The sequence below is a fragment of the Paramisgurnus dabryanus genome, chromosome 17 (genome assembly GCF_030506205.2).
Source record: "Paramisgurnus dabryanus chromosome 17, PD_genome_1.1, whole genome shotgun sequence".
Classification (NCBI taxonomy): domain Eukaryota; kingdom Metazoa; phylum Chordata; class Actinopteri; order Cypriniformes; family Cobitidae; genus Paramisgurnus; species Paramisgurnus dabryanus.
The window spans coordinates 14,189,520-14,205,438 of record NC_133353.1 but is presented as its reverse complement, the minus strand read 5'-3'; the positions used below and the strand labels follow the sequence as shown (position 1 = coordinate 14,205,438).

The 15,919-nt window shown below is 37.7% G+C and overlaps 1 protein-coding gene across 2 annotated transcripts in view; it reads right to left on the bottom strand.

Annotated features, from left to right (window-relative positions):
- The window catches only part of map4k3b (mitogen-activated protein kinase kinase kinase kinase 3b), a 28,203-nt gene extending 12,820 nt beyond the window's left edge, over positions 1-15,383 (bottom strand). Inside the window, exons 1-22 of one of the 2 annotated variants that reach the window (XM_065255172.2) lie at positions 14,901-15,383; positions 7,473-7,530; positions 7,121-7,211; positions 6,356-6,420; positions 6,187-6,242; positions 6,058-6,105; positions 5,813-5,855; positions 5,657-5,729; positions 5,426-5,557; positions 5,084-5,146; positions 4,890-4,971; positions 4,657-4,773; positions 4,194-4,272; positions 4,006-4,064; positions 3,887-3,927; positions 3,355-3,393; positions 3,094-3,147; positions 1,521-1,575; positions 874-1,042; positions 439-509; positions 306-347; positions 42-126 (exon numbers count right to left, since the gene is read on the bottom strand). In XM_065255172.2, the coding sequence (XP_065111244.1) occupies positions 42-126; positions 306-347; positions 439-509; positions 874-1,042; positions 1,521-1,575; positions 3,094-3,147; positions 3,355-3,393; positions 3,887-3,927; positions 4,006-4,064; positions 4,194-4,272; positions 4,657-4,773; positions 4,890-4,971; positions 5,084-5,146; positions 5,426-5,557; positions 5,657-5,729; positions 5,813-5,855; positions 6,058-6,105; positions 6,187-6,242; positions 6,356-6,420; positions 7,121-7,211; positions 7,473-7,530; positions 14,901-14,996 (1,618 nt within the window). In that variant the 5' untranslated portion in view covers positions 14,997-15,383. The remainder of the gene's footprint in view (positions 1-41; positions 127-305; positions 348-438; positions 510-873; positions 1,043-1,520; positions 1,576-3,093; positions 3,148-3,354; positions 3,394-3,886; positions 3,928-4,005; positions 4,065-4,193; positions 4,273-4,656; positions 4,774-4,889; positions 4,972-5,083; positions 5,147-5,425; positions 5,558-5,656; positions 5,730-5,812; positions 5,856-6,057; positions 6,106-6,186; positions 6,243-6,355; positions 6,421-7,120; positions 7,212-7,472; positions 7,531-14,900) is intronic. The other variant, XM_065255173.2, reaches the window with a different exon arrangement.
- Positions 15,384-15,919: the final 536 nt, after the last annotated feature.

The following is a 15,919-nucleotide window of genomic DNA, read 5'->3' as shown; positions in this document are numbered from 1 at the left end:
ATGTGATACAAGAGCCGAGGCCCGCAAATACTGATTCTCACCCTTGGTGTTCGGGTTTATCCAGGAACATGCACAGTGTATCTTCAGTGGACAGCCATTAAACACCTTAGAGAAACAAGCTCCCATCTGAAGAGCAGAAAGAATGATCAAAATCACATCAGAAGAACCGAGTTTAAACCATTGAGGTTTAGTTGCTATGACAAATGTGTTATTTCAAATCTGTTTATACACCTTCTAGTGTATATATATGAAAAAGTAAGAGAGACAAAGAGATTCACATTACAAGTAAGGGTTGAATGACTCACATGTACTTTAGGCGTAGGTGGCAGGCCATTACTGATTGGTTTCTACGAAAAGAAAAACATATACACTCAAAATACAAATACCTCAAACAAAAATACCGTAATAACCCAAAACAGGCCTACAGAGTAATCAGACCTGTAAACCAGATGCAGGAAGAGACGCCAGTTTTACTCTCTCTTCATTTTCTTGAACAGAAAGTCCACTACCTGCGCACACAAGCACATTGTATGACTTGAGATTTAGCAGACGCTTTTATCCAAAGCGACTTACAAAGATAAGGAAACAACTTGACTAGTATAATCAATGGAATATAGCACAAGAAACCATCTAGAAAGCTCTAAACTAAACTATGTTAAACAGCTATGATAAAGAGTCTGGTGAATCAACTGTTCAAGAAGCACTTAGGAAGACTGGAATGGTTGTCTACCAATCACAGGAGAAATTCTCGCAAGTGGGTGGTTCTTAGCTTACTCTGCTTATCCTGTGGTTCAATCTGAAGCCACTCCCAGAATTTATAAATCCCATCTTTCCCTGCTGGTTCTGTCTGAGCATGCGCAAATGGTTTGTTACCTAGACTACTACGCCTGTGTGGAGGCAGGCGAGGAGGTGGTGGTCTGGGAGGAACACAGGAAGTTGGGCGTGCAGGAGGGGTGAAGCTTGAAGAAGGTGGACAACGTTTGATAGTTCCCTCTCCACTACTGTCCTCTGAGGCTGTACTGCTCTGAGACAGACACTTCGGCTAGGATGTAAAAGAGAGAAATGGGAAAAAGAGTGTTCAAAATGTATTTTTTAAGTTCATACCACAACTATAATTATGAAGATACAATGATCGATATCAGTTAATCTTATTTTTTCCACCTGATAAACAATAAACCACAGCCAATCAAATCTATTTGAACTTCAAGTGCATGCACATTTAAAAAGACAGATGAGACTGTGGAGAAGCTCATTGCTAAGGTCCATAACATAAAATTACCTCAGGTATACTGCACTAATGCAGTTAGTGTGAAATCCTTTATTCCTACTACACTGACTATGCCAAAAGGTAAGATATTAGATTACACAAACTACTAGATTCACTGTTTAAAGTTACGCAAACGTGGCGTGTTGAGGACATCTGCTGGTTACCCACTGTGTTCAAGAACAGCATATTTATCTTAAGAATTTAAAGCAATATGTGTTGTACAGGCGAAGCACGCTTGTCTTAAAAGCTTTACCTTGGGAGGTAGGGGGGGCGGTACTTTAGGCCTCATGGTTGATGTGGAGTTATCGCTGTAGGCACAAAAAAGAACGTCATGATAAAAATTATCATTCAGGATGCGGTATAACAGAATAAAGATGCATGGACCAATGGCAGAGTTTCTTTGCATAATGTAAACACACGAGGATATGATCTAGCAAAAACACACAGAGATATGATCCAAACCTCATATGCAATGTCAATTAAGGAAAGGATTGGCAAGCAAGAACAATGGGACACAGAATGTAATAACAATTTGTGGTATTTGCACATATGCAAGTTTAATATAGGAAACTCTCATCTAGAAACACTAATTGAAACTATCCTCAATTTAGACTGAAGGTCTATATAAAAACATTTCTGTTTATTTATCTCAGTTATGATGGTTGAACTTAGCTAATCACTAGATTATTAGGCAGACATAAACAGAAGATCAAATTAAATGAGAACCTTAAAAAAATACAAATCAGAACCCAACACATAGGAAATTATACTGTTAAATACAATTATAAACAATCTGACGTAAATTTGACATTGTTTGTCGGTGTTAAAACATGCCACAATGAATGTGTATTTTGTGGGTTTTATGTGGTCACTAGTGATGGGAGAAACAAAGCTTTTCGAAGCTTCGAATCAACTGAACCAATTGCTTCGAAAAAGAATTCACTATTTCAAAGCGCTCAAAACACCTAAACATGTCACCACCTGGCAATGTGTTGCCAGGTATTTCTAAGCCTTATTGCTTAGAACGTCAAAAGCATCTCAAAATCTTCATTTCTTTAGTACAAATGGTGCAGAACACGTTCCTCCCACTTGTTCCTAAAGCTTAAGATTAGGAAGTTAAACAAACCTCTAACCTTAAGTATAAGCAGCAATGCCTTAGCGAGTGACACTAATAATCTATAGGATATATGTAATGGGGGTTTTGCACAAAAAACTTCCGTATTGTCCAAAACAGGTCACATCACTTCCAGTCCAGGTCTTTTGCTTCATTAAATATAGAGATGTTTAACTCAATATGCCTTTACAGAAACTACCAAAAATTAGCACAACCGATGTCCATTACATATGACGATTGATATTTGAAAGTTTTATTATTTTTCTTCTCATTTACATTAGGATATAAAAAATAATAAATGCTACAAATAAAAACAACTAGACAGGTTAGCTAAATACCTTAAAAGATTATAGATACTGCCGTCAGTTTATTCTGCTGTTAACATTTTCTTGATAAGCGGAAACAACAAGACCTGTTTTCTGGTTTGTTCATGTGACTAAAGCTATTATATTTATTCATCCAAACAGCTAAGAAAGCTATATAAATACTGAAGTCTCTTGGTTTCCCACTGACACACAGAAATCAGCTAACAAATAAAAATACACATTTTCACAAGGACCATGCACATCTTAAACTGCAAGCAACTAAAAACCAAACAAATTACAAAAAAAGAGCAAATCCTGCAATCCACTTCACACTAACAGACAAAGACAATGATCACAAATGTTTCTGTAATAATGCACATTTCACAACACATTCTCCTCTCACTTACTGCAAATCATCACCTTCATCCTCCTCCTCATCCTCTAAATGTGTCACATGACCCCTGAGAGAGATGAAGAGGGTGAGGCTAGCAGCCAGAGAATGCAGCGAACTCACACATACACTCTCTCACTTTTCTCTTTCTCTCTCTCTCTCAACAATGTCCAGTGTAGCTTCTTAGTGCCAACCAGAGGACACAATTTTGAAGAGATGATAAGTTTGCATACAGAGCAGTTTGGCTGACCAATCAAAAAATGGGAGTGTACTGTACCTTTGACTAAGTTCCTCAGCAACAGATCTTAATAGACTCCTGAAAATGAGTACACAAGAGTCGATGATATACAACCGTTTTACACATATGCACAAAACAAAGGTATCAGTATAAACAGGGTATGCGTCCAAAAGTGGTTCAACCAAGAAGTTGATTAGCAAGGTTGTTCAGCAAGTCATATACATGCAGACGGACGTGTTCATATGACTTGCTCCACAAAGTTATTTAGAAATGTTTTCTTGTAGCTTATCTAATAGAGCAAGGCATTAGCAACGGAGACATTATGGGTTTGATGCCCAGGGAACACACATACTGATAAACTGTGTAGCTTAAATGTCCCATAAGATCCTTTGGATAAAAGTATCTGCCAAATGCATAAATGTAAGTGTAAGATATTAAGGTAAGATGTACCCTTAACCAGCAAAAATATTAGTCTACTAATCTTTCAGGCAACCCACCCAGTCAATGAAAATATAGCTTTTCCTGCATCCCACTTAAAAAAATAAAAAATAAAAACATAAAATAAACTCACTTGTTATTTCCCAGAATGCTCTGTGGCTCTAATGGCAGATCCTACAGGAATAAAAAAGACATGTATAAGTAAAGTCAAATAAACACGATAAACAGCAACAACAACATTGTGTCACAAACCATGTCATGATGTGGTTCAGTCTCTTTCTTTAGCGGTGGGTCAAACTTCACCTTATCAACTAAAAGAGAGGCACACACAGACATCTAATTTTAATCACATTTTAAGTAGACCTCAAAACAGAGTATTCTGCTTGGAATACAGTTACTTGTTACGGTTAAGTAAGTCGAGGGGCTATTCAATGACTTACAGTTGATCTCAGACAGAGTCTTTCCGTCTCGTGAGCTCCTGCTAGTCGAACGGATTCGATGTGGAACCGAGACAGGTGACTGCAAACAAACAAACCAAATGGATAATTTTAATGTAAATCTCTAAAATGTGAGTAACATGTTTTCTACATTATGCATTGTTTCGAACCCTAAACTCCTTTTTTGAAACACACTCCAAAGTTTCCTTAAGACAGCACTGCAAGCCACTGCTGTTATGTATAAACTCAAATCACATGCTTTACATACACACACAGTCGTATGCACACTGCAGTGTGATTAAACCACACCAGTACCTGCCAGCTGGCAGAGCCAATTGCCTGCCCTCATTTAGGATATATATCTAAAGAAACAACCAATCAGAAATCAGTGCTTTGGTTTAAAGCTCCAATATGGTCTCCCACTAGTTAATTAAGGGTAAAATAAAGTTTAAGATATATGGCTTACCTCTGGATCAAGTTCATCCTCTTCTGCATCACTATGTGTGCTTTGGTCAGGGTTGCTGGCTTTGTCCAGCAACTCAATGGCAAGAGTGCGGCTAAGTGGCTGAGTTACAAACGGATGCTGTAGACAAGAGTTGCAATGTAATGAAACATTATTATATGATTACTGAGCCAATTGGAAATGCTCACTAGGGAGCCAATCAGGAACATTCTCTAAATAAAGGGCATACATCTTACCTGTAGTAATCTGTCAGCGGTTGGTCTCTTCTTGGGATTTTTAGTCAAAGCCATTTTCACAAAGTGATGAAAATTATTTGTCCTTCATATGCCAAAAACATAAACAAAGAGTCTGAATATAACCCTTAACAACTGATGTTTTAATCATTAAATGGTAAACTGTTATTTTCTAAACAACCTAAACGCAGTCTTACCACTTGACTTTATCTTTCAGTTTGGGTGGCTGAAAATTGCTTTTGGTCATTAAGAAAAGAGCTCTGTGAGAGGGAAACATCCAAAAGAATCAAAATAAAACAACTGTTGCCCTGTACAAAAGAAACTGCAAAGTGGAACAGACTTTATGCAGATAAACAAAATTTTGCCTATGCAATTCTCCAGTAAATTAGCATGCCTTTGACATCCTTTAAAACATATGACACTGGCAAAAAAGGGATTTATTAATTTAGCAAAAAAAGCTCGAAACCTGCAGGCAATGCACAATGAAAAGTAACAACTGAGTGAAGTGACATAATCAAAACAAGCCACAGAACACACACCTCATGGGGTGTAAGTCAAACATGGGTGGCTCCAGCTCTGCTAGCTCAATAGCTGTAATGCCCACGGCCCAAATATCACAGAGCTGATTGTAGCCCCCTTTCCTCTCCACGGCTGCCACCTCAGGTGCCATCCTGCAGACAAAAAGAAATATTCCTCTCTGTGAAATCACAAACTAGAAGAAATGATTAAATAAATATTGCAAAATGATATAGAAGGGATGACCTCCATACCAATATGGAGTTCCAATGAAAGACTTTCTCTTTGCTAAAGTCGCTGATATTTGAGCCGAAACACCAAAATCCGCTGGAAAGAGACAGACAGATGTGAATTAGGAAGTATTCACTTTTTGTTAACGTGAACTCACTTACATGGGATGTTTCCAATACCTAGCTTAACATAGCCATTGTCTGTCAGCAGAATATTTGCTCCCTGCAAAACAAAAATGTGATGCTGTTAATTACAAACCCTTTAAATGAAGTTTCAAAGAAACCACTTATATGGATCCACTGAAGTATTTTGCCTTCATATTTACCTACAGAAATTCTAGGTGAGCATATTGGTAAAAATGAGGAATGTCATACTTTATGCCCATTTATGTGAGAATTTTTATGTGTGGACACCCAGTTTTTACCTTTATGTCTCTGTGGATCTTGCCTTTGTTATGGAGATAGTAAACACCCTGTAATAAATATGTAAACCCACATTACCACCTAAACCCTTTTTAATATTTTCCATCAGCAATTCATTTCTGTGCATGTACCTGCAGTGTTTCACGACACATATACGCAATCTGGGATTCTGACAAGGACCCAGTAACTGTTAGATACAAACAGAAATGTACATGTATATAAAGAAGTATTGTTTAACAAAAGTTCAAGATGATGTATGCATTATAAACTGCTCGGATTCATTTTTGTGACAATGGTTACCATGGTAAATATCCTGGAGTGAGCCACCGCCACAATATTCCATACTGATCCATAGTTTATCTCTCCTGAAACATAGAGATGAAAACATCAATTAATCAAATCTAGTCAGGCCCTTTTTGTCATGACTTAATGATGAATGTATGGGTTGTATTTCAACGGGTACCAAAAGATAACGTTCAAGAACTGAGATAATGAAACAAACATTAAAGATTAACATTAAAGTGCAAAATAAGACACTTTTGAAAATGAATAATGTGTCAACTATTTTAAGTAAATAATTATTCTAATCACAGTTTTTCCAGACAAAATAATTTTTAAGTAAATCTTCTGATATTTAATATACAACTAGATGCCTCTATATTAACTGAAAATAAAATGCACAAACTAACAAAGACGTGCAGGTAATTGATTATCTATGTGTGTACGAAGAGGTCAGAAGCAAGTGTGTCTGACATGCTTTCTTGTAAATGAGCATTTTTTTATCAGACTCTTAATGGATTCTGCCAACAAACCGGTATTTCCGAATAGCCTAAGGCTGGGATTTTGAAGCAAAATTATTTACTGAACATATAATATGTTCCAAAAGCATTCAGTTGATATCATTATCTCATTTTTGACGGAGGTGTCATTTAGCAGCTTTTGCGTCTGAGTTTCTCATATGTACCTTTAGATTTATGTATTTGGCAGACGCTTTGTGACCTACAGTGCATTAAAGGTATACATTTTAGTATACATTTTCTCAGTATGTGTGTTCCCTAGGAGTACCTGAGGTAACTGCCAAAATATGCCACAATGTTTGAGTGTTTACAATCTTTCATCATAATAATCTCCTGCTGCACCACGTCAAAGTCTTCTCCTGCAAATCAACCAAACAAAAAAAAAAAATCAACCAACAGATTAACTCAAACAATATGCAAACAGAGAATTACATAATGCTGTGTAAAGCCTATTAAAGAGAACCTGAAGTGATCCGGGTTTAAACCGTGAAAGAGTCAGATGTCTCTAATTACAATATGCATGAACACGTCCCAGAAGTAATATTTAACCTGAAGTATAGATGGACAGTCAGGGATAGGGAATTGTCTGAAGGTGGTTAAACACCACTGGGAAACCTCACCTGGTTCTAATTTGATGACTTTGATAGCAGCCAGTTCTCCAGTGCTGACGTTACGAGCCTGGAAATGGAAAAAGGAAAACCTGTGTTTGAAGCTATTATAAACTCAATTGCTATGGAATAGCACGTTTATGCCACAGTGTTAAATGCTAGTTTGCTGGTTCTAGGACTTTTCTAACCACATGAAGATTCTGGTTCATATGGATCTAACATATTTATAAAAATCAAAGCTGCCATTATTATATTGTCCACTAATATGTGATTGGTAATGTTTGTGTAATGAGGTATAAATTTAAAAGGATTTTCTGGAGTTCACTCAATATTTTACATGCTAAAATATACAGAAATGACTTGTAAACTGTACAGCCTCTATATTATATCCTCTGAGCAAGCCCCAAACCTATCCCAAAGGAAGCTTTCAGCATTTTATGATTTATGAATTTAGCATGTAGTGTGTTTTTAAGCCAATTGGTTTAGGAGGACACAGAAAGTGTGTTCATGTTTAAGTTGTTATACATGTCATTTTACACATTTGTGTTCCTCATAAACCAGACACACATGCGCAGGCTTGTGAGAGACTGAACTAAGAGACATCTGTCTGACCAAGAGAAGTGGGGATGATGTCATCAAAAACAAAGAGAGAGAATAGAGAGAGAAGAGAGAAGAGAGAGAGAGAGAGATAGAGAAATTTTCCACCACTTATTTTTTTCATGGCATTTCATTCAGCATTTCAAACAATACTGGTAAAACAGAGGCTGCTATTAATTGTGTGTATTAATGTTCACAGTGCTGTGATGGCTGTCAAATATAGAACAAGGAGAACATTAAAGACTGCAAATATCAGCAAAGATTGCATAGACACAACCACATACTCCAAGCCTGTAGGCAGGGGGATCAGAATTTAAGTCGTTTGTTTTCATGTGCTTATTGTCATCATTGTTTTAATCAATGCTTGTCCAGGGCTAAAAATAAAGGACTGCCCGGTGGCCCGGGGCAAGTATGAGAGACGTTGGGGCCAGTAAAAGTATTGTCACTTGCCCGATCGGGGCAGTGCTTCACTCTCAGTCACTAAAATATATTTATATTATTTAACATCTTGGAAGCAGACATTTACTTGGGTAAGACATGCCCAAAGAAACAATGCAATATTTTGCACAGTTTGCTGTCAGTTTACAGGTAAAGCAGAAAAGTTGGGAACCTTTATTCATTGGAACATGTCTGCTGTATATTTATACAATTATATTTGACTTTGAATTATTATTTTTAAATATGTGACACTGACATTTTTTTATTGGGGCCAGTGAACATTTTGACAGGGCAAGTGAAAACCTGAACCCCTGGCCCGATATGGGCAGTATTAAAAAAAATGCTTGCTTTTAGCACTGTTGTGATAAATAATATAAAATAGCATAAAGGTGCTTGCTGGTGATGCTGAGTGGTTTTTATGCGTGTCATGTTATCCTTTATTTATTTACTGTTATGAGTTTATTTTGCACCGATTCACTTATAGTATGAGGATGTATGAGTCACAAGTATGTACTAGTTGAGTGAACTTGGATGTACTTGTACCTACATCTAATGAATAAAATTGGAGTGTTTAGTCATTGACAAAGCTTCAAAGAAGGTGTTTTGACTGGTTTTATATCAGGCGGTACAACCAAATAGTGAGTATGGGGCGAAAAGAGCAGGAGAGACTAAAGAGAAAGCAGGCAGCAGCGTTATTGTCGCAGAATATTGAACATATGTTCAAAAAAACTGGCAAACAGGGTAAGGTTGTTATATTTACTACATACAATTTAAAAATCCCAGGATGTCCTTCGAAAAGAGTAGGGGTGTGCCCCGGCATCCTGGCCAAACTTGCCCATTGGCCTACTAATCATTAGGGCTGTCACTTTTGTGAAAAAATCATTTTCGATTTTTAATATATAAGTGTTCATTGAATCGATTGTAAAATCGATTTTCCATGTCTAAAAAAGACGTTTCCATTTTCAACGCCAAATAACAGACAAATGTAAAGAGAGCGCCTGAAACGCACAAGTCAGCAATATTTCTTATTCATTGTCATTAAGTTTCGTGCAGAATAAAAAACAGCAACAGTAGTGCAACATTCTCTAAAAAAATATGCAGAGTGGACTGCTGCCATAAATGAAAAACATTACTGCGGGCTTCAACCGGCTGCTTTTATGATTTAGGCAATTCAAAAATTATTTTAAATAATGATTCGATCCATTTTAAACAACTGTTCAAAAATGAAACTTTAAATAGACTTACTTGAAGTTGAGAACATGCCGTGTATTTTTTTATTAAACGTAACCGAAACTTAAAGTGGATTCACACCAGCCGCGGAAGAGGCGGCAAAAACGCGTGAACCGCGTCCAGTTTGCCGCTTGAACATTTTGAGTTTACTCGCTTAATCCGCGCGTGAACGCCGCGCGTGAAATTCTAGTCATTCGAGAAATTCACGCGGAAATCCGCGTCATGGGAGGGGCTTCTGCGACTCCGCGGAGACTACACCACTCCGCTCGCTTCCTGTAATCACGTCACTACTACAGCAAGCTCCTGATTGGTTAACGCGGCGCGGAATTCCGCCAAAGTTCAGATTTTTGAACTCGCGCGTTTCCCGCGGCAACGCTCAATTCGCGCGGAACGCGCGGAACGCCCCGCGCCTTCCGCGCGTTCCGCGACATCCGCGCCGCGGCTACCGCGTGTACCGCGCCGCAGGATGCCTAATCACGTGTTTGCATTGACTTAACATGTAAATCATCCGCGCTTGCCGCCTCTTCCGCGGCTGGTGTGAATCCACAGTTAGGCGGCACTAGGCAAGCATAATGAAATGCGCAAAAAGACTAGGGCCATTACAAATTATTGGTGAGGAAAACAAGTCGATCAACATTTTAGGGGTCAAGAGCAGAGCGCTTTTCATTCACTTTATGTCCATCTGTTGAGAAGACGCACAACGACCGCACTGATGTCCCAGGGAAACTCGGGTACTTCGTTGCCAGCTGCGTATTTCGTACTGCCAATCTTCCATCACAAAAGCGGGTCGCTGTCAGCTCGCAAGGGTGGCTCCTTGTCATAACTCATCATCTCCTGTAAGGTCACAATTTCGACGCTCTCTCGTGTTGCACAGGTTTATTGACGTTGTCCTCCATTTTCTTTGCAAAACACTAGATGCAGCGACTGAAAGCGTGAAACTATAGGTGCGTAAAATTGCTGGGTATTTTCTGTCTAGCTTTCGCAGACCTACTGCACTTTCGGAATTCTTTATTTTCTTTTTCTGCTTGTTTGTGAGTTTTGTTACATCTATATTTTTTACTGATTAATTCTTTTAAAATTAATAGTGTACATATTTGGTTAAAATCGATTGCCTATTTTCGTTTTCGAAACTTTTTTTGGTTGGTCCGATCGATTGTGCAATCGATTTTCGAACGAAAAGTGACAGCCCTACTAATCATCCCCTCATACTATTGCTGCGTTCCAGGCAACCGGTAACCCGTGAATCACGACTTCAAAATCACGACTCACAACTCTGTACTGGGAGTACATCGATCTAGTACGAGTTCACGGGTGGGAAGTCACGAGTTTGACTGCCGTTCCACTGCACTTTCACAGGTAGAAGGTTGTAAAAACACGGGTTACAGGCTGCCTGGAACGCATAGAGTCGTGAGTCGTGTTTTTGAAGTCGTAATTCACGGGTTTAAAAACCTGCCTGGAACGCAGCATAATTACTCTGTCTCCTCTCCACTAATAAGCTGGTGTGTGTTGGGCATTCTGGTGCAATATGGCTGCCGTCGCATCAGGTGGATGCTGCACATTGGTGGTGGTTGAGGAGATTCCCCCATTCATATGTAAAGCGCTTTGAGTACTGAGAAAAGCGCTATATAAATGTAAGGTAGGGCTGCACGATTAATCGTATTTTTATCATGATAACGATATGTGCGCTCCACGATTAATTAATGGCAATCGTCGCGATTAATGTGTAAAGACCAAGCACAAGACGATCTAGAATCAAGCAATGTTTGTCAACGGTGTTTAGCGTCTCCGCCAGCAGCAGGACCTTCAGCCCATCGGGAAAAATGGAGAACTGGATTAAAGAGACTTTTTTTCTTAGTTTAACTGTTGGATACACGAATAGCCATGTTTTATGGTAAAGCCTTGAATTTTAATTGATGCATAGCGAATCTGTAAGGTAAGGCAACCTGCATGTTTATTTCGTTTCATGTTTATTTCGTTTTGTTTTGATTCATTATTTTTCTGCACCCCGCCACGTCTGCGAGCAACAGAGCAGCCTCCCTCCGCTTTTTAAAAAATAGTGTGTTGATAATAAACATTTAAACTAACATTGTTATATGATGAAAATATATATTTTATATAGATGTTATTGTAGGCAAATGAAGTGTTGATTTGAGAGGCTCAAATGATCAAACAAGTCGTCAACATGACGTTAGCTGTCGGCCGCTAACCGCTTGGCCATTATCAAAAACCTTAATTTAACAAACAAAAAAGGCTCGAAAATGTAAGAAATAAAATATATTTTATAATTTTGAAAGTTAAAACTGAACTGCTTTAATTGCTACAATACAGCTGTAAGGAATCTGTTTAAGGAGTTATTTTTTGTTATTTCTGCGAATTTCTTTTGCAAAATCTATGTGGAATTTTGCGGAATTATTTTAAATGTTTTCAAAAGATCTAAGAGAATGGGAGCTGTCTGTGGATATTACAAAACAATAAAATATTTTATAATATAGGCCTATAAAATGTATATAATATTATATACATGGCTGTAAAGTGTAATAAAAATACTGAAGTAAATAGAAGTTCTCCACTAAAAGAATGATCGTAATTTTTAATCGATCAAAAGTTTGAGCAAAACAATCGTGATCATCTTTTTTCCTGTAATCGTGCAGCCCTAATGTAAGGAATTATTATTATTATTATAACCTATAACATTTGATAGCTAACAGTCGTCAACCCCACTGGAGCAGAACGTAGCTGAGACACTTTGTTTTTTAAATGTACCTTGTTTGTCTTCCAAAAAAAGTTCATTAAATCTAGGGCTGGGTATTGGCAAGGGCCTCACAATGTGATACATTAGGGCTGGGCAAAAAAAAAATCTATTTTTTGATTAAACGGTTTTTCGAAATTGATTCTCAAAGAGCAGAATCGATTTTTTTCTTTCATATTTATTTCCGCAAATAGTGAATGTAAGATTAACATTAATCTAATTACTTGTCTTCTTCAATAGATGTCACTCTCTTTTTTGCCTTGCGCGATGTTACCAAGGAGCGAGAGGCGAGCCTGTCATTCATTCATTCAGTGCTTAAAATGGCAGTTTCAGTAATCGACGTTGATGCCACCTTCACATAAAAAGTCAGAAGTATGGAAGCATTTTAGATTTCACAGATGACGACGATAGTGTTTTGGCTTTTCTTTTTATTAATTACTCACATGTAAACTGCTGTTCACTGTTATGTTTTTATTAATATAGTATTTGTAATAAATCTATTTTCATTGAGTTGAATCGAGAATGGAATATAAAAACCGCCCTGAGAACCGGAATTGAAAATTGAACCGAGAATCAAAATCGAATCGATTTGATAGCTTGTGAATCGAAATCAAATCAATCTGGAACATCTGAATCGATACCCAGCCCTAATACATATCACGATACAATGGATCGCAATACCGTATATCACGGTACGACACAATGAGTTGCATGTTGTGTTACATTGCAATACTTTTTCTAACTTTTTTTTACTTTTTTTAAAGCCAAAGTGCTTCCACACGTCGACATTGAAAGCTGCAGATGTTTTAAAATTTTCTGCCATTTTCTCACTCCCGTTTACTTTCGAGACATTGTCTGAATGGCCGTATGACGACAGACAACTGGACAGCGACAACTACAGCATAGGCGGAGGAGGATGCACACAGAGGTGGATGTTTTAAAAAAAAAAATATATATATATATATATATATATATATATATATATATATATATATATCGATAGTAGTCGACACACACTATCGTGGAAGCATTTTGACAACAATGCAGTAAATATTTTAGGTGCATCAAAAAGCGTGCCCGTTAAGATATTAACAGACAAGCTAATCCAGCACAAATTAGTGCATAAAAGGTCACCAAAATGAAGTATTTGAACCTCATAATTAAATACAAAACAAGAAAAACTGCAAAAAGGTCCACTTTTTGAAAAAAGTACCCACCCTGTCAATAGGCTGGCTACGGACCTGTACTCACACATGGTCTCTCCAAGAGCGGTGAGGCATTTCTCTCCTCTGTAATAAATAGAGCTTACAGCTCATTAACTCTAAAAGAATATCTAATTGGGAACTCTCATAGGGCCAGTGATCAATATATGAGAGTAATCAAATGAAACAATATTGTACATGTACAGCACTACTTCAGAAAGGTGACTCAATCAGAGGTAACAGTGGGCAAACACTGCAACTGAATTTGTAAACCCCTCATATTTTCACACCTGTGGGTTGAGGACTCTACTAGCCTGGCTCAAGTCTTCTCTCTGAGGAGTTGACACATTTTTTATGTGTGTTGGTAGCTATGCTGGCTCTATATCTAAGAAATGCTAGATGAACTTACTACTAAACCCATATTACAGCCAGTCTTGTATTGAAATCTCAGGAAAAGCTCTGTTTGAGTGAACACGTGTGAATGACATGGCAAACACCCAACACAGAAACACACACTCTCACCCACGCACCATGAAACCCCAGGAAGAGGGGGAACAATTACAAACAAACAGGATGGACATAGTTGTGGGCAAACACACACACACACTCAAAATTTAAAGTTCAGCTACGTCCTGTCAGCAAAGGAAGTTTGACAGATTTAATGCATCTTAAAACCATGTTTACAATCATTCCAGTTTTTCTGCATAATCAGTAGCTTAAACACCAAAACACTTGCCCTTCCCATTCGATCCCTTAAAAATAAACTGTCAACAGCCCTTAGTAGTCACCACCTGCTACTACCTAGTTCATTCTGGGGCTCTCTGCAATAAATTGGTCTATCTATTCTCTATTTATTGCGCATAATTCAAGGCAGCATAAAGGATTTGGGTCTGACAGCCATACTGGTGAAACAGCTGTTAGGCCCCGTTTATTATGAAAATAAAGATCTCTACAGCCCTCCAGCATATTACACAATATCAGCAATGCTACATTGCTAGAAACACAGATACACTCAGGTCTGATATAAAAGATGTGTTGTCTCCTTCATACAAGGGAAACATTGGACAGTTTACTGGCTGTGTAAGACCCTAGTCAGTCACCTAACTGGGCAGCAAATTCGGGCGCGAAGGATTATAACGCGTATATTATTAGTCAAAATGCAGGTCCAGTTAGATATTTCGTTAGGTTCTGAGACACGGCCAGAGTGTTTATGTAGATCACTACCTTGTAGACATCTCCATAGGTTCCGCTCCCGATCCTCTGGATCAGCTCAAAGTCCTCCTGTGGGTTTTTCCGCGACAGATCCAAACTTAAATTCATTGTGCCATTCGGCGTTTGCTCCCACCAGTTTAATAGCGATGTCCCGTTGTCATAGACGGGAGTAGGGCGATGATCGCTGAGACATACAGGAACGGTGGGATATGACGGTCCAGTCAAACTGAACTACAACAACATGGCCTCCAGTACGCATGCGCAGTGCGGCTCGCCTTACAGCAAACACTAAACGAGCTGTAACTGAGTGAGACGCAAGCATTTGTAAACAATAAGTTAATGCATTTGCTAACATGAACTATCAATGATCAATACTTTTACAGCATTTATTAATCTTGCTGAAATTATAAACTAATAAATGTTTAAATCAAACGTTGTAGCACATTAATTAATTGACAATGAACTAACACTAACTGTATTGACGTTAACTAACAATATCAAGATTAGTACATCCTGAAAAACTGTCCTAAACTAAGACACATGTTGTTTGAGCTGTCTCACCTGAAAATAACTTGTACTGACAGATCTTAAAAATAAGCCAGTGCCATTGATTTGTCTTTTTCTAAGGCATGTTTATGAAAGATCTTTATACATCTTAATTTAACTATGCCTAGTCCTGGCTTTAGCTAAGTTGTCTGTGAAACCAGGCCTGTTTTGTAAATTGTTTATTCATGTTATTTAATGCATTTATTAATGTTTACTAAATTGTAATTACCGATTTGGACATTAAACACACACTTAAAGTGTAATTGCACTACACAAGAAAAGATCAAATTATTTTTGGGGATTTTTAAGGCTTTAATACTTACAGTTAACATATTATAGATAAAAATATATTATATCATATTTATTTTAATAAATTGACTACTACAAAAACATGGTTACACTATTGTTACTGTAGCACAACAGTGTTAAATCTTTCGTTTTAAATTATAACATTTATTACATTTCTATTTTGAATTTTTTTATTA